This window comes from Halichondria panicea, chromosome 3 (assembly GCF_963675165.1).
Source record: "Halichondria panicea chromosome 3, odHalPani1.1, whole genome shotgun sequence".
Taxonomy (NCBI): domain Eukaryota; kingdom Metazoa; phylum Porifera; class Demospongiae; order Suberitida; family Halichondriidae; genus Halichondria; species Halichondria panicea.
Window position 1 is genome coordinate 1,630,118 of NC_087379.1, and position 21,922 is coordinate 1,652,039.

A 21,922-nucleotide genomic window follows, 5' to 3' on the forward strand; every position below is an offset into this window, starting at 1 on the left:
AAAACAAAGGGATTAATTATTGTGAAAATGAGAATTGTTAACAACAGTGAAATCAAAGTCTTCCTCATATCTAGAGCAACTTTCGTCTCATCGTCCTTTGTTGCCAGACACGACTTCCTAATTGGGCAGATTCAGAACAAGAGGAGCAGCCAACACCTCCCTGCAGCCGATATTGCAACTAATAAAAGCATTCAACATGTCATTAATTTTTAATTACCTTCCAAATTGGAGAGAGAAACGTCCGTACGTATTGTTCCAGGAACTAGAACAGTTTGTGTGTTCACTCGATAGGTATGATGACAGATTTGTGGAAGAGACATTTGCTGAGTATGCAATAGAAAGGTTAGAGGGTGTGCATTGTCGGTGTGACGAGACTCACGGATATGTTCTTACCTACTCACTTGAGAGTGCTGTTTACCTCATGAGCTCACAGTAGTAGAAACATACTATAACCTATATTCAGTGATCTGGTTGTTTGTCTGCGTGAGTTGGTGAGAAAATGGTCTTGTGAAGACATTTCCCCCATCATCAAACTCTGCCAGGAAGTATGGGACACCAGTGTACTCAAGCTGTGTGTGTGTGTGTGTGTGGTGTGTGTGTGTGTGGGTGGGGGAGGTGTGGATGGGTGGGTGTGTGTGGGTGGGTGGTGGGAGGGGGAACGTGTGTGTAGCAAAACTAATAGATTCTGGAAAAGAGAAGTATTGACTAAAAGCTTAGAGAATGGTACGTAGAACATGGTACAGCTATAATGTGTGTGTTACCTCTGAGGGTGGTGTTTCCCTGGGCACAGTCTCAAGCCCCACCCCATACTCTGCCCATAATCTATGAAGGCTTGTCTCAGAGCATCAGATGGAATCTTGGTCACTGGAATAACCTACAGTGACCACCATTACCATCACACACTAACCATACACAACTATCAGTCAACACATACCATACACACACTAACATGTACCGTATTTCTACAATGTTTTACGAGCTTAAACATACTAGTTCTAATGGCCTCACTCAATAAGATTACAAAGACCTATACTGGTACTTGGAATGACACCACAATTTTTGTTAGACGGCCTCTTTCTAAGCTTTCAGGAAATCATAAAATCGTTAAAATTGAATTCAGCTGAAAGAGTCCCCGAACCATTGAACATTCCTCCGTCTGCAACATGCCCTCAAAACATTGTAGCCTAATCTCAACACACCAACCATACAGTATCAATCACATCACATGATAATACGGCCTTGACGGTACTGACCTGTAGTTGAAGATGCTGTGATTTGTAGTTTCTCTCGAAGATGACACACGACTGATCTTTGCTGTTGAAATACTTCCTCAGAGCACTCTTAAACTTTCCAAGCTCCTCCAAAACCTCCTACAGTAATAGAGCACAGGTCATACAGTGTACATGCAAGATATATGGTATAGTGATCTCTGCTTACACAGTGGGCAGACCAACAGTGGCTGTACTAAAGAGGTGGCCTGCTAACACAGGTCCAAACACATGCTATGGAGACTTTGGGGCCCATTAACCTGGCTGTATTATAGAGGGTGGCCTGCTTACAGGCTGACCACTACAGACTGCTAAATAGTACACACAGAGCATGGAAACATACTCTCCACAATACAAACAATGACTATACACACACAGCAGTGGTACACACAGCACATGAACTCACTGGTGGTGCGTCAGTGGAGGCTGCAAAGTGACCGATGGGTAGAACCAGCACATGCTCTGGTACCATCCCACCCTTGGATAAAGCCAGGTACGTCTATATAGGGTTTACAATACAAACTGTTAGTGGTCTGCTATTTGTGAGCTACATTGTATTTTGTATGTGCAGTATTAGCAAGTACAACACACTCTATCTCACATGATCTCCGATGGAGACCACGAGATGTTTCTCCACCTCCTTGCCCCCCAGACAGAACCAGCACGGCCCCCTGGGCTGGGGAGGGGGTCGTCGCTTTGCAGGGGGTCCTCCGTCCTGTTGTCTCTTCTGTTTGCGATGAGCGGAATCAAGAGCCCTCTGAAGGTTTGGTGTAGAGCTGCAAAATGGTAGCGTGGCTTAATTGAGACACATGGCCAGTTTATTTAGAGGCTTTGCCCCCACTGCACTCAGGTACAGTCCGTCCTGCATGAGCATAAGGTATTATTAAGGTACTGGTCCATCCTACAATAACTGGGAGCTAGGTCTCACAGGAGCCACTGTGAACTTGTCCACTGCCCCGGGCCAATCAGAGGTGAGGAGAATGTCCACTCCACGGTAGCCCTCTCCACTGCACTGACCCTCCAGCCAGGACACATCAGAGTCAGTGAAATATGGTCGCTGGAGGGAGAAACAAAAACTAGTTCAACAACTTGTCCAGGTGATTGGGAAGAGAACTGACCAATACATTATCTCCCTTGTCTTAATGCTGATAGGTCCTCCCCTGGTAGCTCCCACTGAGATAGGCCACCCTCAGACCACTGGACGCACTGTACACTCCATGCACGCTGACCTGTAATGGAGTGTGACTCATGTGTGTACTGATAGAGTGGTTAATAACATGCATGCACTGTACCTAGACATGTGACATTGGGGCAAAGCTCTTCTCCATCACGTGACAAGTCTCCATAGAACTGGCCATGCTCAGTCCAACACGGGCCAAGGATGAACGTCGGTAGAGGCACTGTGCATGGGGGTGTAATAAATGTCAGAGGAAGGTGATTTAATATCGTTTAATTACCTGTTTCCACCCCCTCCTGATACTTGCTCCACTCCTAGATCCTCCTGGCAGTCAGAGCTAAAGAAAGATCCAACACACAACAGCAGCTACATAAAGGGACAATAAATGCACTGGCACACTGCAGTGAGTGTGTGCATCCATTGTATGTACATGTAGCTACCTCAAAGTCTTTGTTCTTGGAGAGGATGCTCTTTACTTGACCCAAAGTACAACTACACTTAGCCTCGATCCCAGCCCCTCTCACTGTCTTTCTCAATTGAGAGCGTTCTGGAATCGAGGCTAAACTAAACTAAGTGGCTGATAGCAGGAGTACATGAATAGGAGTAAGCAACTACTATGTACACCATATAAATTCGTTATTATCTCACTACGTCACAAACACTTGTAGTAGTGTAAACTGTGGTTACTTTGTGTACACATGACCATGTATGGCTGCATGCTAGGCTCACTTAGAAATTGTCAACAAGAGTGCAAGTGCATGTGCAGGCTAGGCTGAAACTATATACAAGACTTAGAGAATAACATAGATAAGATCTACTCAGCTAATATCATCTAGAGAATGCTTAACCTTAGAAAAAGACGGAATTGGCTGTTCACCATGAATTGGTAACTAATCTTTGCTGAATAACATGTTTGATGCAATGCGAAGCAGTTAGCATTGTGTGTGGTGCCGGATTACCGTGTATAGAGAGAACTAAACTAGAGGTGTGACAAGCTGCTAAAGTTGCTCCATCTCTTACTTGCAATGTCATGGAATATTGCAAGTTGTGTATCTGAGGAAAACAACATCAACCTTGAGAGACACAGCAGTAACAAGGGATGCCCATGCACTAAAAGTAGGAGTTTCTTCATAGTCTGAGTCGATTACTTGTGAGTCTTTTGAGAGCTTTATTTCTACCCCAGATGCAATGTAACGTAGGAAATCGTACCACTGAATGAAAATTTAAGTATGCATCTTTTCCTTTACACTTGATGTAAAATTGTTTGTATTGATTGCACAGGCAGTCTGCAAGCTTCACCAAGCCATCATCCTGTTCCTTAGAGATTATATTAAAAACCTGTTTTCTCCAGGGTACATCTCTAGTTGTGGTAGCTTCTCTACTTCTTCAGTTAATTTTCTCACCAATGCTAGATTATTTTATTCAGTAGCAAGCTTTTGGCAACTTCTATCACAGTTGCTTTGCTGTGTTCATGTTTCTTTGCTTTTCTTCATTTTGCAAGAGCTAGCCACCTGGACCTATTCTACCAAGTGTGCTTGCACAATGCATGTAATTAACCACACTGTTTTGATTGTGGTTGTAGGCCACTTGAGATGTGGGCGTTTTACACATGTAGTATGACGTGGCATGACACAGTGAGATAACAACACGTTTGTATGGGCTGTATAGTAGTTGCTTACTCCTATTCATGTACTCCTGCTGATAGTGATAGGTGTGTCTAAGTGTTTGTAGTAAGTTGTGAAACCGCACAGTTGCACAGCTTGTGCATGGCTTAGCGATTTGATTATGTGGTTTCACACATCCGTCCTCTAACCACTAACCACTTATCAATGCAAACATGCAGCACTTGACTGCTGCACAAGTAGCTCAAGCAGTGTAATTAAATTTGCCAGACAATGATATATCGGCTGGTCCACGAGAATACACTCTGCTCTCTCTGTAACTTCACCTCTCTGTAACTCCACCTCAGATCAAGCTTTCTATATATACAGGTAAGATAAATTGCTTGAATACCATTTTAATTGGGCTTCGATATCCAGTTGGATTGCCTATTTAATATTGCATGCTTTTCTATTCCCACAGTAAAGAAGACAATGGCTGTAAATCCACAAGCTTTCGAGCAGTTCACTCTGAGACAAATTCGCATCACTGAGAATGAGTTGGGACATGGTTCCTACGCTGTTGTCATGGAGCTAGAGTATCGAGGACTGAAATGTGCCGGCAAGAAGCTTTACCGAGTTCTCTACGAGACTGGAATCGGGCATGCAGCACGAAGGTATCTGGAGGAGTGTCACCTGCTCAGTCAAACTAGGCACCCCAACATTGTCCAGTTTCTGGGAGTCTGTTTTGAGGAAGGCTCTCAGTTCCCCATCCTAGTCATGGAGTTCCTCCCCACCAACTTGACCAGCTGTCTCGAGCGCTACGGTATTCTCCCTGATGAGATCAACTTCTCCATCCTCCATGACGTCTCACTGGGCCTGGTCTACCTCCATGGCCAAACACCAATCATTGTGCACAGAGACCTCTCAACCAACAATGTCCTCTTGTCCACCAACATGACGGCCAAGATATCCGATCTGGGGGTTGCTCGAATATTAAACCTGACCCCCCTTCAAGTGAGTCGAATGACGGAGACCCCTGGCACCCCAGCATACATGCCCCCCGAAGTGATGTTTGCCAACCCCCACTACAACACCAGTGTGGATGTGTTCTCCTTTGGGATCATGATGATTCACACCTTCACAGCAGAGTGGCCACTACCAAGTATCGGCCAGACACAAATCGATCCTGCTAATCCTGACAGACTGATACCAGTGACGGAAGCTGAACAACGTGAAGAGTTTCTTCGGAAGATTCCCCCAGACCACCCTCTGATGGACCTCATCATGCGCTGTCTCAGCAACAACCCTCAGCGAAGGCCTAGAGCAGCGGAGATAGTGGGTCGGATGGTGGGTGTGGTACTTGAACACCCTCCCTCCTTTGAGAACAGAATGGAGATGCTCCAGCGAGTGAGTGCCCTACTGACAGAGAAGAGAGAGCTTGAGGAGGAGGTTGTGAGGAAGGACTCGGCAATCCAGGAGAAAGCAGGAGAGAATGAGGCACTGGCGGAGGAGAAAAAACGACAAGAGGAAGAAAGTGAAAACACTGTCGAGCGTATGCATTTAGTGCACTCTGTGGACTGATCAGTTTAAATTGGAGAATGAAGATCTTAAAGGTCAACTCGAAGATAAAGAGACAATTGTTAACATGAAAGATACTACCATCGCTAGGTTAGAAACTCGATGTAAGCAACTCTCTGAAGAGGTGGAGCAACAAATTGCCAACGTCAACTACACTCACAACGAGCTTGTATCTAAAGCTACGAAAATAGCTCAACTGGAAACAGATGTCACCAATCTCGCTGCACAAGTGGAACAGGAGCTAGCTTGTTTAGCTGACAAAAACTCTATTATCGCTGACAAAGATTCAATGCTTGCCTTCAATGACATCTCCCTTCAGAAGAAAAAAACCACCATTCAGAGTTTAAACGACCAACTGACCAAAACCAGAGACTACCTGACCAGCAAACCACAGGTGAGCTCATCAACACTGTACCATTAAGTGCACACATCTATAATAATTATGATACCCTCATAATAATTATTATGATTATCACCACCCTAATAGAACCAAAGCTTACTGTTCCAATACAGCATGCACCAAGTATTTTCTTTTTGCGATGCCTCAGTAATTAAAATTCAAGTGTGTATAGTGTGGCTTGTAATAATTGGTCATGTACAATTACTCTTAGTGTAGCCATCGTATGCTAATCACCACTCCAAATATATGCGCCAAATAATAAGGCTATTTTAGTGGTTCAAAGTTACCATAGCAACAAAAATATATACCTTATAGTGGGTAATTTTCATTGGTTCTATCAGGAGTTCCTGGTTCTATATACCATAAAATGCGAAATTTTTGAGGCACTTATATTTCGTGGATTAGCCTCTAAAAGCATTTTGTTGCACAATGTTATCGGAATGACTGCTTACCGGAAGCCACGCCTTTAAATCTTTGCACGTTATAGCAGGTAATTCTAATTAAAAAACAATTTTCGTGGACTTAATTTTCGTGTAGGATTGGTAACCCACAAAATCCGCGAAAATTAAGCCCCTCGAAAATTTCACGCTATACGGTACCTATTTAAAATGTTCATATTCATACAGCTCAGGATAGCGACGTTGAACATAATTATTGCGCCAGAAAATTTTTTGGTTTTAATTTTCATATGAGCTCTACTGATAATTATGGAAAGTACAAACATTTTCACCATACGAAAATAACCCTCTATATACTATATTTATGTCGAGCCCACAGGATGCTTATAATATATTAATTGTTGCTATGGTAACCTTGAACTAGTAGCCCTCTTGTCTGAGGGAACCTTACATTGATTCCCTGTTATTAGATAGCCAAATATGCCCCTAATCACATGCAACACAAGTTATTGACTCTCTGTATTCTCCAGTCCCTACAGGTTCAGTTGTCCTACAGTCAGTGCTCTGAGGCTCCAGTGAAGATGGCTGGTGGGCAAGCGGTGACCATCAATGGCAAGGTCTACTATGGTGGAGGAGCCTGTGATGACGATGATGACGAGTACACTGTTAAAAATGGGTAGTTACAATAGCACCCAAAGTGCTATGCCAACACTCACCTAATGGTGCTATCACAACACTAAGAGTGCAGTCGTAACTGCTACGTGTTACTAGAACAATAAAGGGTGCTATTATACACTTAAAAGTGCTTGTGGAACATTTTAAACAGTGTTGTGCATGCACTTACCTAGTTGTTAAAAATCATATTACTCTAACTATACACCAGATGGTGTTACTCAAATAAGAATTGTGTGATTGTAGCACTATACATGGTGCAATGTAAGCACCTCTACAAATCAACCTGCATGCAAATCAAGGCCAGTCTATAATGATTCGTGTAGTTGCATGTGTAAATAAATAGTTGCTTATATAGTAACAAACCCGTTCCATTAAAATAGTTGAATCTGGTATAATTATTATACCTTTGTATTCAAGCATGCAAGAAGATTAAAATTATAGTCACCTTATTTATTATACTTATTCAGTATAAATTCTAATCACATGCGTAATTATGTATACAGGGGTGAAGCAGCACACTTGTACTGATGACGGAACAATCGGCCCTGTGAGGAACTTTCCAAGAAAAAATTAGTGCACTTTTCAAGTGTACCGGCAATATTTTAGCTATTCAGTATTTATAACTTATGTGATGAACCAGTACTATAGTTATCATTATTAGTTACTGTAAAACTATGTGTTTGAAGTTGCAACATCTATTGAGGACTAGACTATGTGCATGTCACGCTAACGGACAAATTAATGCCCAACAGTAATTATTAACAATTCAATTGTCTGAAAAATCATACATCCTGTATTTAGCAAAGTAGCTGGCTTATAGTGTGTTCTTTCTACTCGTACAGTTGCCCTGCAAATTTAACTCTTACTTTGCTCCCACCCCTCCCCTCTTCCATGCAAGGGCATACACTGATGATATGATCATAATTAATTGATGAGCTCAGACTCAAATGCGTGGTGGGTAGCCAAGACTACATAAACAAAACAAAATCGTGGGTGGTAGACGTGCAGCACTCATCTCACGTGAACCTTGTGATAGACAGCTGCCTGCATGAGAGTCTCTGCACACAGCTGCGTGCACCTTAACTGTACGAAGGCGCCAGGCCTACTCTAGCTCTGTACTGTGCTCTGGTACTACATGGACTAAGTTGCTAGATGTACTACACTGCAAGATGGCACACTGCTTTGACTCGGAACTATAGAGTAAGTTGCTGCAAAACCATTGTTGTGCTAAAAAGCTTGACATAGACAGACTGCAAGTCTACTACTCACTACTATAATTGTAACTATATAATAATTCTTGTTGGGCTTTGTGGGCAGCTGTCCGTCAGTCTGATATGTTGGGCTTTGTGGGCAGCTGTCCGTCCGTCTGATATGCTGGGCTTTGTGGGCAGCTGTCCGTCCGTCTGATATGCTGGGCTTTGTGGGCAGCTGTCCGTCAGTCTGATATGTTGGGCTTTGTGGGCAGCTGTCCGTCCGTCTGATATGCTGGGCTTTGTGGGCAGCTGTCCGTCAGTCTGATATGTTGGGCTTTGTGGGCAGCTGTCCGTCAGTCTGATATGTTGGGCTTTGTGGGCACTTGTCTGTCAGTCTGATATGTTGGGCTTTGTGGGCACGTGTCCGTCAGTTAGATGTATGTTGAGCGTTAGGAACACTTTCCTGTCAGACTGGTTTTTCGCACGTATCTACATTTGCATACAAATCATCATAATTATAATTTTTGTCTTCCGATTATTGTTAAATTAATTTCCAATGACAACAGGATAATGGTTGTTTCTTACAAAATTATCGCATCGTAAGAGCTATAGGTACTCTTTTCATGCAGGGTTCATGGAGTCGAGCTATTTAAACGAGGTTAAAGAATATGCGTCGCAAATTGAGATTCAATATCTGTCCAAAGATAAACCACTGCTCTTTAAAAGGAATAGTCCAAAAACAAAGCGTAACAAAGGTGCTATCAGGATCGAGTGATATGATCGACCAGCAGTTACAGATGTGCGTATATACTATCCACCACTGACCGATTATGTCTATGTAAGTTCACTATTAATCATTATTGTGTTCAAGCATATAGCTGTAAATGTTTGCAGTAGTAATAGCATTTTTTGAAATTACAGGAAAAGATACCTATAGATTTACTTTTGAGGTAAATTGGAAAGAATTCGAACAAAGGAGAACAATGTTAAGCTACAGGAGCTGGTCGAAGACTATGCAGTCACTGGTGCAGTCACAATCTAATGGTAAATAGAAACCCATATCTTCAAACATACATTTTTTTTTATTCCGTTCTGAAGATAATACTGTAAGAAGAAGGATGCAGTACAAATGATATTTGTCAAGCTGCTGCTCCACGTATGTAATGCATAAACAGTTACAAATACTTGATACTTGAGAACAGATTCTTCTTTTGCCCTTGAATTCATCCTGTGTGGGGGGGTATATGCTTATTATAACGAGAATAACCCTGTCATCATACATATATATAATTATACACAGTAATGCATGCACACTGGATATTTGGAAGAGGTGACAACAGTTGTTAAAGTGTTAGGCTTTCGGCTTATTTGAATAATTGTCTCCTACTCACTTATATCACTGCCTACTGTTTTTGTGAGCCCCATCCTTATCCCATCATATATACATGCAGGTGGATGACATGCAACGTTCGTTCAAGGTAGAAAAAGTGCTATTGAATCTGGATCAATGAACTACTTTGTCATCGTAGAGAAAGAAGTGTATGAAGTAGATTCATTCTATGAAACTCTTGTACTATGTTTTTGACATTTTAGTACCCACGTGCATGTCTGCATGGCACCCTTTTATTTTTTATTTTTAAGGTCCCGAACTGCCTAAGTGTATTGTGGTCGTAGTTATTAAACACTTTATGAGGTTAGGTATACATATCTTCATACTTTTATTGTATGCTATCGTGATGCATATCATTATGCACATGCTATAATTATGTTACGTCATTTAAGTCAAGTGCATGAGCTTATCGAGAAGTGCAATAAGCATGCATGCAATATTTTATGCTTTGCATGAAGAGTAGCAATGACAACTGTACCTGTAGTAACAGCAGCACCCATCCCCAGTGCTTTAATAACACCATTGTAGGTGTAGTTGTAAAAGTTACACACAGTTTGGAGTTGCAGTAACTCCAAGAAAGTGCAAGTACAGCACATTTTCATGCTGTTACAGCTCCAAAATGAGTGTTTTAATAACACTAAAATTTGGTGCTGTAATAACTCCATATATGAGTGCCATATTTGGTACAATGGTTTTACCCCACTTTTGGGTGTTACAATAGCACCACATTTTTAACAGTGTACTGTATCCACTGTTACGATCCGCCACAAGACGTCTGGTCAACTCTGCCCAGACTTCCTGTACAATGGTTTAGTCTAGGAGAGGTCAAAGGTGAACTGGTAGTAGTTGGCGGTGCAGATTCAATGTGGTACATGTCTTGAACAAAGGAAGGAACTGGAAACAGACGATCCCACCCATGCCCACAGCGAGGCACTCACCAGCAGTCGTTAGTCCCCCAACACATCTGGTCGTAGCAGGAGGTGGGTTGGGCTCTGGTCACTACACTGATAATGTTGCGATCTACAACATCAGCACCTCCCAGTGGAGCGAGACAGACAGACTACCGTATGCTTGTTATAACCAAAGAGGAATTGTCTACAACAACACAGTGTACCTAATTGGGGGATATGGCGGCAATAGTCTAAAGAAGGTGTTTGCTGCTCAAGTCGACAAGCTCATCTCAGCAGACCGACAGGATGATGGGAGTGCCAACAAAGCCGACTCTCTTTGGAATACAATATCCAACACACCGTCTGACCGGCCCTCCCCTGTAACGATATTCGACACCCTCTTTGCTATTGGTGGAATGGATAGTGGATATAAAGCCAATCAAAGGATCTACGTCTACTCATCCTCGATGGACTCCTGGCTCTACGTTGGTGATCTACCATCTCCTATGGCAGGCACTGCCCCTGTGTCACTGTCTCCAACAGAGTGCCTTATGATTGGGGGATGGAACAATAACGAAGAAAATCAATCTACTGTGTATAAAATTAGAACTGCAACAACTATTTCTTGAGTGTTTTGATAACCCAAAACCCAAATTTTCATATCATTATTTTCTTGAGTGAAACATGTTATACTTAATTGGTGATAACTTTACCATGGCTACTCTAATGGCAGTTCTCTGTTTGCCTGTTAATTGGATAGTTATGCTAATGGAGTTGTTATATAGAGAGATGCATTCTTAGGAAGTAAATAGTTGCTATAATAGCATCATTCACATCGTATATACGCCCACCACACACACTCACACAATAAGTTACTGCCCCCCCACAGAGCAAGTGTACCGTCACTACTATCACACTGATAGAGGTTACAGTAAGTAGAGGTTTAATTTGTGTGTGTGTAGCATGCAACCAGCCCCTCGATTAGCCTCGAGACCAGCCGTCAGAAATCCCCCTTATTTACTATTGCAATGTCAGCATAATCACCCTCCAACTCATGGACAGTTGCATTCTACTAGCTACAATTAACATTGGGACAGTCTTGATATTCATCTGCACTCTCTATAACTATATAAAAGCAGTACTGGACATTAGGCCCCAAGCATAATTATTATATTGGACAACAAACACACAAAATGTCAATCATACAAAAGTGAAAGTGAAAGTGAAGAAATTAATCATTGTTATCAGTTGTGAAATCAAATGGTTCAAAGTTCTTCCTCATTTCTAGAGCAGCTTTCGTCTCCTCATCCTTTTTTGCCAGACACAACTTCCAGTTGATCCGATTGGGCAGATTCAGAACGAGAGGAGCAGCCAACACCTCCCTGCAGCCGATATTGCAACCAATAAAAGCATTCAACATGTCATTAATTGGTTTTTAATTACCTTCCAAAATGGAGAGAGAAACGTCCGTACGTATTGTTCCAGGAACTAGAACGGTTTGTGTATTCACTCGATAGGTAGGATGACAGATTTGTGGAACAGATATTTGCTGAGTATGCAGTAGAAAGGTTAGAGGTGTGCATTGTCGGTGTGACGAGACTCACGGATATGTTCTTACCTACTCACTTGAGACTGCTGTTTACCTCATGAGCTCAAAGTAGTAGAAACATACTATAACCTATATTCAGTCCAGTACCTCGGCTGGTGTCACTCGTACAATACAGCCATCACTGCAGCTCTCTCAGAATGCCAAGGTCAGACTAGTTTGCAAGGCATCTCAAAACAGAGGCCATTATTGAAGTTAGGAACCTAAAAGATGCATTTAGTAGCTGTTGGTGTGCTACCATACGGTGTGTATAAATCAGCAATTAGTTTCCGGTCCACATTGTCCATTTCTATTTTTAGGAAAAAGGTGTTGGCTATCTATAATTATAAGTGGTGCTTTTTCAGAATCAGGCCTCTTTTTAAGCCCATACAGATACAGAAGACTTCTGATTGATTGATTGATACACATGTTATATCAATGGCAAGTAACCACATACCCACAGTGTGTGAATGAGGTGTTCACAGTGGCTGTATTTAAGTAGCATATAAAATCCTCTGTAGACATGTAGTTATTTATGTCCCCAGATATCGTGGTAAGGCTGAGGAGCTGGCAGTGGAGAAGGGGTTGTTGAAGGAGGGTCAGAGACGGACTCAAGGGAGGAAATAAAGAAAGATGAAGAGACTGTGCTACGGAGAATTGTGGAGGAGAACCTCAACATTCTGTGAGTTGATAACGTAACTAGCTAGTCTTATAATTATTGTGCCATTATTTTGTTAGGAACTTTTGTTTATCTTTTGTTAATTTACAATTGAAGTTGAGGGGGGTAGATTGGTCTACTCACAAGTGTTTATATTTCAAGCATTAATTTCTGTTCTGGTAGTGGTTGATACAGTAAACCTATGCTGCGGAGTACAAGGAGGAGAGGAAAGAAAGACGGCGCTGCTAGACAATGCCAAGTACAAGAAGTACAAGTGAGTGAGTAAATGTGTGAGAGTGAGGCCAGTGAAGGAGGCTAGACGATACCAAGTACAGTGAGTAAGTGATTAATAAAGTCACCATGATTACAATACCCCACCCTCACAGGAGATACATGAGAGCACTGGTCAGAAAAGAGTCACCACAAACTGTTAGGGACAATAACATTTTGTAGGAAAGCATATTTATCATTTTTGCTTCGGTTTTTAAATTATTGAAAAGAATCTTTCAGTAATAATTTTGTGTTTGTAAAAAAAACAATTTTATTTTTCATGCAATTAAAGCGCATGCGCACAGAGCTGTTGCAAAAGCAATTTCAAGCACAATCCTTATAGTGGTAGATTTAATTATAAAATTATTCATACTTCAATTTATTGGAGCAGCCAATCAGAGAGCACCGGACGCATGTTGAGAAACCACAAATTCTTTGGTTATGGGTGTACTATATAAGGAGGGCTCTTTGTATTAGTGTGTATCGATGTTATCCCGACCAACCAACTTCCGCTCCAATCAACTCGATCCTCCACTCTCTCCAGTCTCCACTCCAGTCTCCTTCAACTATGGCCCATTCAAGAGACTACCTTCACCAAATCAAGTTTACCCAAAGCAGTGGAGGGAAGGCCACAGGAATGATTCCAACTGCTGAGTCAGCCCTTTTGAGTATATGGCCGCCCTCACATAATAGTCCTGAGAACCACTAATCATGCAGGAGTGCATGAATATTCATGCACTCCTGATCATGTCTATAGGAGGGCTGCAGAACATGGGGGGAACACCTGTTTTGCAAATTCTGTGATACAGAGTGTATTCTATATCCCTGGTTTATGGAAAATAATTAGTGATACAGTGCTTTTATGCACCTTTGCAATAAGCTGGTATCACATAGTAAACCACAAATAGTATAACATGTAAACCACAGGCTGCTACAGGAGGAATTTGTGATGTTGTGTGTTGATGAGCTGCTTAAAAGATGTGTTCAATAGAAAATTCAAGATCTAAGGCTTACAGTAAGGACATAAGGTGGAGGATGATACACCAGAGGTGCATGTGACCTTACAAAAAACAATAGCTGAAAATCTCAATCATCTGCATGGTGAACCCCTCTACTGTATGCAAGACTGTGAGGCTTTTTTAGGAAACTAGTACAGTTGAAAACATGCATTCAAGGGTACCACAAAACTACTACTAAAAGACTAAGTGCCAGAGATAAAATTGTTCTTCTTGAAGCTGTTTTAGAAACGCCTTAAGATCTAAGACTTACAGTAAGGATTATAAGGTCACACCTCTGGTGTATCATCCTCCACCTTATGTCCTTACTGTAAGCCTTAGATCTTAAATTTTCTATGGAACACATCCTTTAAGCAGCTCATCAACAAGACAACATCACTATTTCTCAAATTCCAAATTTCCTTACTTTAATATTATGATAAGGTGAGGTACAGTCTGTAGCCTGTAGCCTGTGGTTTGCATGTTACTATTTGTGATACCAGCTTGTTGCAAAGGTGCATAAAAGCACTGTAGTGAGACATTGCAAACATCTGACTCACACTAAAATAAATGTACATGTACACGTTTACTCAATCAGAGCATTGTCATGAAATTGGCCAGTTTTGTATGGTGTATGCTTTGAATAGTCTCTAAATGAATGTCAGCAAAACTCTGTCGTGTGTCCATCAGCTGTATATGCTTTTCTATTCACACAGTAACGAAGACAATGGCTGTAAATCCACAAGCTTTCGAGCAGTTCACTCTGAGACAAATTCGCATCACTGAGAATGAGTTTGGACGAGGTTCCAACGCTGTTGTCATGGAGCTAGAGTATCGAGGACTGAAATGTGCCGGCAAGAAGCTTCACAGAGCTCTGTACGAAGCTGGAATCGGGTATGCAGCACGAAGGTATCTGGAGGAGTGTCACCTGCTCAGTCAAACTAGGCACCCCAACATTGTCCAGTTTCTAGGAGTCTGTTTTGAGGAAGGTTCTCAGTTCCCCATCCTAGTCATGGAGTTCCTCCCCACCAACTTGACCAGCTGTCTCGAGCGCTACGGTATTCTCCCCGATGAGATCAACTTCTCCATCCTTCGTGACGTCTCACTGGGCCTGGTCTACCTCCATGGCCAAACACCAGTCATTGTGCACAGAGACCTCTCAGCCAACAATGTCCTCTTGTCCACCAACATGACGGCCAAGATATCCGATCTGGGGGTTGCTCGAATATTGAACCTGACCCCTCTTCAAGTGAGTCGAATGACAGAGACCCCTGGCACCCCAGCGTACATGCCCCCCGAAGTGATGGTTGCCAACCCCCACTACAACACCAGTGTGGATGTGTTCTCCTTTGGGATCATGATGAGTCACACCTTCACAGCAGAGTGGCCACTACCAAGTATCGGCCAGACACGAATCGATCCTGCTAATCCTGACAGACTGATACCAGTGACGGAAGCTGAACGATGTGAAGAGTTTTTTCAAAAACTATCCCCAGACCACCCTCTGATGGACCTCATCATGCGCTGTCTCAGCAACAACCCTCAGCGAAGGCCTAGAGCAGCGGAGATAGTGGGTCGGATGGTGGGTGTGGTACTTGAACACCCTCCCTCCTTTGAGAACAGAGTGGAGATGCTCCAGCGAGTGAGTGCCCTACTGACAGAGAAGAGGGAGCTTGAGGAGAAGGTTGTGAGGAAGGACTCGGCAATCCAGGAGAAAGCAGGAGAGATCGAGGCACTGGCGGAGGAGAAAAGACGACAAGAGGAAGAAAGTGAAAACACTGTCGAGCGTATCCAGTTGGTGCACTCGGTGGAAACTGATCAGTTTAAATTGGAGAATGAAGATCTTAAAGGTCAACTCGAAGATAAAGAGACAATTGTTAACATGAAAGATGCTAGGATTACTGAGGTAGAAACTCGATGTAAGCAACTCACTGAAGAGGTGGAGCAACAAATTGCCAACGTCAACTACACTCACAACGAGCTTGTATCTAAAGCTACGAAAATAGCTCAACTGGAAACACATCTAGAACAGGAACAAGCTTGTTTAGCTGACAAAAACTCTAGTATCGCTCAAAAAGATTCCACTATTGCTGTCAAAGATTCAACAATTGCTCACAAAGATTCGACTATTGCTCACAAAGATTTGATGCTTGCCTCCAAGGACACTTCCCTTCAAAAGAAAGAAGCCACCATTCAGAGTTTGAACGACCAGCTCACAAAAACTAGAGACTACCTGACCAGCAAACCACAGGTGAGCTCATCAACACTGTACCAGTAAGTGCACACATCTGTACCGTCGTATCTCTTATTGTTTAGTCAACCTAATGTGCCTAGTCCATTTAATGTTCCAATTGAACTCAAAGTTATAATTCTGTTTTTGCTATGCTCGGTAATTCGTCAAAGTAGCTGTGTGTATTATAGTGTGGCTTGTAATTATAATGGCTAGCTATAGCATGTGAATATATTCTGCTATAATCACCACTCCTATATAAGAGCCAAATTAAATAATATAAGCGGAAAATTATGTTCCACAGGATCGATACTGGTATAATAATTTTGTTGCCATGGTAACCTTATACAGGGTTTTGCAGAATTCTTGCAACAGGCAGAGCAATGACTTCCATATATGGAGTTGTAATTGTGTAAACAGCTGTAGACCACAGATGCATGGTTTTATTTTAAGAGCACCAAAACTAGCTAGCTATAGCTAGTTGTACACTCATTTCTATAGCTCTGAATTCTGATCTGTGACTAAACACTAGTACTAAGAACTAAGACTGACTGTGATTGAGAAGAGTGCTGACATGGATCAGTTTAACTGGTTTGGTGGCATGAATTCAGGACGTTCTGAATGGAGTTATTGTCCAACTCAGTTCAATTCCTACAGTTTTGCTCGTGAGGGTGACACCTACCCTAACCCGTCTACAAGGCAAGATTCAGTGTCCAGCTGTATCACCTATCATGTAAAAATCATTAATCCAAGGAAGAAAAGTGACTTTATTGTGCGTTTGTGGCATGGTGTAACTGAAACATTTATGTCACCATCAACACTGCGAGCAAGGCTACAAGAATCATTTCCATATGATGTGCCTGGCACCACAACTTTTCAGTTGGGTTATCTTGAAGGCAACACAAAGCGGTGGGTAGTCGAAGAGAAGGATCTGGACGTTATGTATGGTACTTTAGGGCAAAATTCTAAAATAACTTTGTGGTGTGATGCTAAGATTGAAGTGGATGATGAGCCAGCTAAAAAAAAGAGGAAACGTGATGAAACTAATCCGGGACCTAGCTGCTCTGACTCTTGCAAGGTGGATTCTGTTGATCTTATTTTCAAAGAATTGAAAAAGAAACACCCTGACATGCATTGTCCTAAACTAAGATTGTGGGCTAAGATGATAGATAAAGGACGCCATGATGATTACGACAACCCCCCACAAATTCCACTTATTACTGGATCAACTGTTCCTGCAAAGAAGAAATCTGGTAATGTGGCAGATGCACTGGCTAGTGCAGCCACAGCAATTGCTAATGCATTTCAGGCACCGAGTACACCACAAAAGAGAGGTAGTAATACAACTGATGTGTCTGCAGGTGCCAAATTCTCACCCATGAGGAGTGCAAAGCTTAGGAGGAGCTGTTTAGATGACTTAAAATTGTTGAAAGACCTATTACAAGAGAATGTGTTAAGTGAGGCTGAGTTCTCTGAGCAAAAAGAGAATATCCTACGCACTCTTAAAGAAATTCATGATTAACGTCCAGCAATAATTATTATTATCTATTATAGTACGGTACAATTACTAGTACAATGTATGGTACAATTACAGCGAGACTATCGTGTTCGATATTGTATAATATTCTGTTCAAGTTAACTGTATCCAGCATGTTCAACCCAGTGCATGCAATCTGTCTGAGTAATTGCTGAAAATGAGTGAAGTACAACTGATTCACAGTCCATTGTATTGAGTAAAGATTCATTTGCTCGCAATGTTGATTTAAGCTTAGAAAACGCTTCCTCGATAGGATTGAGATCTGGGCAATAAGGCGGTAGGTAATAAAGAAGGGCACCAGTTGATTCAATTAGTGGAGCTACACCATGAACATGATGGATGGACGCATTATCCATGACGACCACACTGTGGGGATTGACTCCATCAAATGGCTGAAGATGTGGAAGTAGAAGTGTTTTGAACAAAGTAAATAAATCTATCACCATCCACAGACGATGTTACAGAATGACAATCAAGGACACCACTGGTCGATATAGCTGCTATTGCATTTACTCGCTGGCCTCGTACTAACAGCTTCTTTGAGACAGGAGGCTTGCCCCTTATGCTGTAACCGAATCTCCTCAGGCAATTTCTTCTGTCAGCTCCCGTCTCGTCAACAAAAATCAACATTTCAGGGTGACCGTTGAAAATCTGCATATCTTGAAGGTATACTCCTCTCAGAAATTCACTTCTTTGCTTGGCAACAAGAACCATCTTCTGTCGGGTTATATTTGATGAATGTAAAAACCTCCAAATGGTACTAACATCAACATGTGTACCAGTCTCGTTAACAAGAACCTCAGTGATTTCTCGTAAGTAAATATCTGGCCTCTCTGAAATTGTTTCGATGATGATAAGCTTATCAATATCAGTCAATACAGCTGTGCCACTGTTTGGAGGGTGTTTACGTTTATCAACTGTTCCTGTGTCATTGAAAAGAGCAACAGTTCTGCACACAGTTGAAGCGTTGACATTCAAATTTTCACCAACTTCACGACAAGATTTGCGCTGCATTTCCACCTGGTACACCATCCGCCACCTTAAATCTTGTGAATAAGCTGATGCTCTCTTAGGCTCACAGGACATCTTTCAATTCAATTCAAGCTATTCAAATAATTATATGTGCATGCACATGTACTACAAGTCAGCAGTGACTTCCATATATGGAAGTCATTGCTGTGTCTGTTTAGCCCTGTTGCAATTCAAATAATTATTGTGCATTGCATATGTACCAAGTCAGCAATGACTTCCATATTCCTTCTCTGTATCCAACGTGGTACATGTGTTTAACAAAGGAAGGAACTGGAAACAGACAATCCCACCCATGCCCACAGCAAGGTATTTACCAGCAGTCGTTAGTCTCCCAACACATCTGATCGTAGCAGGTGTGTTGGACTCTAGTGGCTTCATTGATAATGTTGAGATCTACAACATCAGCACCTCCCAGTGGAGCGAGACAGACAGACTACCGTATGCTTGTTCTACCCAAAGAGGAATTGTCTACAACAACACAGTGTACCTAATGGGGGGAAGTGACGGCAATATTCTAAACAAGGTGTGTGCTGCTCAAGTCGACAAGCTCATCTCAGCAGACCGACAGGATGATGGGAGTGCCAACAAAGCCGACTCTGTCTGGAATACATTATCCAACACACCATCTTACCAACCCTCCCCTGTAACGATATCCGACACCCTCTTTGCTGTTGGTGGAGTCGATAGTGAAAGAGAAGCCACTCAAAAGATCTACGCCTACTTGTCCTCGATGAACTCCTGGCTCTACGTTGGTGATCTACCATCTCCTATAGCAGGCGCTGCCACTGTGTCACTGTCTCCAACAGAGTGCCTTATGATTGGGGGACTGAACAATGAAAGAGAAAAACAATCTACCGTCTATAAAATTAGTATCACAGCAACTATTTCTTGATTATTGTTGTGGATAATAATGTTTCAAAGTTAATGTTGAGTGAACATGAAAATTTAATAGTGCAACCAGCCCCTCCCCCTTATAGACTATTGCAATGTCAGCATAAACGACCCTCTTCCAGCTCATGGACAGGTCTCCTGATGAAGACACTAACTGTTCTCCTGGTGTCCTGTGCTCTGTCAGCGTTATTCTCCTGTGGCAGAGAGAGCTGCTATGACGGTCAGTCCCTACACTCACTATTGACAGAGTGTGTATGGTTGGAGTTGTGGATTATTAGATCTGGCTAGCTAGTTCAATGCATGTAATCATTTTAGAGCTGACTAGAGATGCTGTGATTTGTAGAAACAGGTGTATCAGTACTGTATGAGCCGTTTCTACCTATCATCCAGGCCAGCACCTGACTAGCTAATAATTATTCTCGTTCCCTACATGCAGTTCTTCAAGTGGACAAGTCACAGCTGTAAGTACGTGGTGGAGCTATTGACTGTGCTCACACACTGTTGCTTGGTTACAGGCTGAGATGAGGAGAGCCTATCGACACCTGGCACTGGAGTATACCATCCTGACAAGAACAAGGTAACAGAGGGAGAGTTGGTTAGTCTCAGTAGATATACAACTAGTACTAAACCATCACAAAATGCTTTGTAACTTTATCTAATGTAATGGTGCCATAGTAAGTGAATTGCACAGTGTAGACACATTGTATGTACCCCCTCCCCTCATGAAATGAATACTATACTCTCCATTTCTTTGTGTGCCCCTAATACCTCACTCCCCCCTCCAGGCTGAGGGCTCTAGGGAGAGGTTCCAGCTCATCAGCACGACCTACGAGATACTGAAGGATGAGGAGGAGAGAGCAAACTATGACTACATGCTTGAGAACCCTGGTAGGTACAGGGCTAGGGGGTAGTATTACTCACTACCTACTAGTAACTAGAGACACTTCCCCTGCAATTGGTGATAACTTTACCATGGCTACTCTAATGGCAGTTCTCTGTTTGCCTGTTAGTTATGCTAATGGAGTTGTTATATAGAGAGATGCATTCTTAGGAAGTAAATAGTTGCTATAATAGCATCATTCACATCATACGCCCACCACACACACTCACACAATAAGTTACTGCCCCCCACAGAGCAAGTGTACCGTCACTACTATCACTACTACCGTCGTTGAGTGACCCCCCAGGTGGACATCCGAGTAGTTGTGGGTGTGGCCATCAGCGTCATCTCTTTGGTCCAGTACCTCGGCTGGTGGCACTCATACAATACAGCCATCACTGCAGCTCAGAATGCCAAGGTCAGACTAGTTTGCAATGTGTGTGTACTGATTGTTATGAGTGGGCGGTGTATTCAGTGTTAGTAGGATTGTTACTGTGTCCACCCTAAAACTACAGCCTCATTTATAACAGAGCATTGTTAATGTGCATCCTCGTAATATCATAGATAGTAGAGGAAGGGGATTGGAAACACAGGCAATTAGCACTATTTCACACGGACCGTCCTCAATTATAGCCGCGACCATGGATGCAGCTTAAAGTGCTGAGCTTGCAATAAACTTTTTGTGCACTAATGCACTAATGGAAGTTTATGCTAAACTAAAAGCTTAAGCAAGCTTATGATCATGCATAGACAACAATGAACAATCAATAAAAGGTATAAGCATGATCTAAACATAATTATACATGAATTATCAATGTTTTTCCAGTGATTTCTCAGTCCAAGTTCTTGCCACACATCGACACTGCGGTGACAAAATCAGAGCATGAATAGTGATTTTCAAAATCTAATGGATTGGAAGCAATAATATGGACATTGATCTTTAATATTGCCAAGTCTCGAATATAAACTCAGCTTAGTTATGGAGATGCTACCCCGCAAAGATGGCTAGTGGAAATCAACAAATCGGTCAATAACTCGAGAAGTATGATATCCCTACTTCCAATATATAGCTGAAGCAATAAACTACCATCATGTACTACTACTGTGATCATTCATTTACAATAGATGCAATTCATAAGTCAGTTCTTACCCCACAAATAAAAAGAAGAAGCTAAGTGTTGTAAAATCTTCAAATTTTGTGTGCTACCAAAGAGTGAACACGACTTCTAGCTAGTAATAATGTTTCATTTTGTACCTAGCCATGCCTCAAGACA

At 42.2% G+C, this 21,922-nt stretch overlaps 5 protein-coding genes across 8 annotated transcripts in view; 4 read left to right on the forward strand and 1 right to left on the reverse strand.

The window, feature by feature from the left end:
• LOC135334269 (kelch-like protein 4) overlaps positions 1-13,316 on the forward strand; it is a 73,433-nt gene extending 60,117 nt beyond the window's left edge. The window contains exons 7-9 of one of the 4 annotated variants that reach the window (XM_064529391.1): positions 12,701-12,837; positions 12,997-13,147; positions 13,200-13,316. The gene's annotated coding sequence lies outside the window, so the exon portion shown is untranslated. Of the gene's footprint in view, positions 1-11,459; positions 11,495-12,700; positions 12,838-12,996; positions 13,152-13,199 lie in introns of those variants that run through there. The other 3 variants (XM_064529390.1, XM_064529392.1, XM_064529393.1) reach the window with 3 other exon arrangements.
• LOC135333040 (CWF19-like protein 1) lies at positions 22-2,518 on the reverse strand. Its single transcript, XM_064527973.1, has 9 exons — positions 2,498-2,518; positions 2,174-2,325; positions 1,870-2,044; positions 1,675-1,767; positions 1,254-1,370; positions 762-874; positions 448-479; positions 218-374; positions 22-160 (listed from the first exon to the last, which is right to left on the reverse strand). The coding sequence occupies exons 1-9, from the start codon at positions 2,516-2,518 to the stop codon at positions 118-120; spliced, it is 903 nt and encodes a 300-aa protein (XP_064384043.1). The 3' UTR covers positions 22-117.
• LOC135334271 (dual specificity protein kinase shkA-like) lies at positions 3,308-7,807 on the forward strand. The gene is made up of 3 exons (XM_064529396.1): positions 3,308-4,436; positions 4,528-6,018; positions 6,953-7,807. The coding sequence occupies exon 2, from the start codon at positions 4,539-4,541 to the stop codon at positions 5,625-5,627; it is 1,089 nt and encodes a 362-aa protein (XP_064385466.1). The 5' UTR covers positions 3,308-4,436; positions 4,528-4,538; the 3' UTR covers positions 5,628-6,018; positions 6,953-7,807.
• A 1,489-nt stretch (positions 13,317-14,805) lies between the features above and the next one.
• LOC135333041 (dual specificity protein kinase shkD-like) lies at positions 14,806-16,403 on the forward strand. Its single transcript, XM_064527974.1, has 2 exons — positions 14,806-16,329; positions 16,395-16,403. Exons 1-2 carry the CDS (start codon positions 14,806-14,808, stop codon positions 16,401-16,403), a joined length of 1,533 nt encoding a protein of 510 aa, XP_064384044.1.
• A 325-nt stretch (positions 16,404-16,728) lies between these two features.
• On the forward strand, positions 16,729-17,935 carry LOC135334273 (uncharacterized). Its single transcript, XM_064529398.1, has one exon. The coding sequence runs from the start codon at positions 16,883-16,885 to the stop codon at positions 17,828-17,830; it is 948 nt and encodes a 315-aa protein (XP_064385468.1). The 5' UTR covers positions 16,729-16,882; the 3' UTR covers positions 17,831-17,935.
• Positions 17,936-21,922: the final 3,987 nt, after the last annotated feature.

What these genes read in the sequence shown, in the direction of transcription:
- LOC135333040 (XM_064527973.1), bottom strand. Translation starts at nt 2,518, where the DNA reads ATGAGTCACACTCCATTACAG. An exon ending in TGAGTCACACTCCATTACAG is followed by an intron (nt 2,326 to 2,497) that starts GTCAGCGTGCAT and finishes TTCTCCCTCCAG; the next exon opens with CGACCATATTTCACTGACTC. An exon ending in ATCACTGAATATAGGTTATA is followed by an intron (nt 375 to 447) that starts GTATGTTTCTAC and finishes CATATCCGTGAG; the next exon opens with TCTCGTCACACCGACAATGC.
- LOC135334271 (XM_064529396.1), top strand. Translation starts at nt 4,539, where the DNA reads ATGGCTGTAAATCCACAAGCTTTCGAGCAGTTCACTCTGAGACAAATT.
- LOC135333041 (XM_064527974.1), top strand. Translation starts at nt 14,806, where the DNA reads ATGGCTGTAAATCCACAAGCTTTCGAGCAGTTCACTCTGAGACAAATT.
- LOC135334273 (XM_064529398.1), top strand. Translation starts at nt 16,883, where the DNA reads ATGGATCAGTTTAACTGGTTTGGTGGCATGAATTCAGGACGTTCTGAA.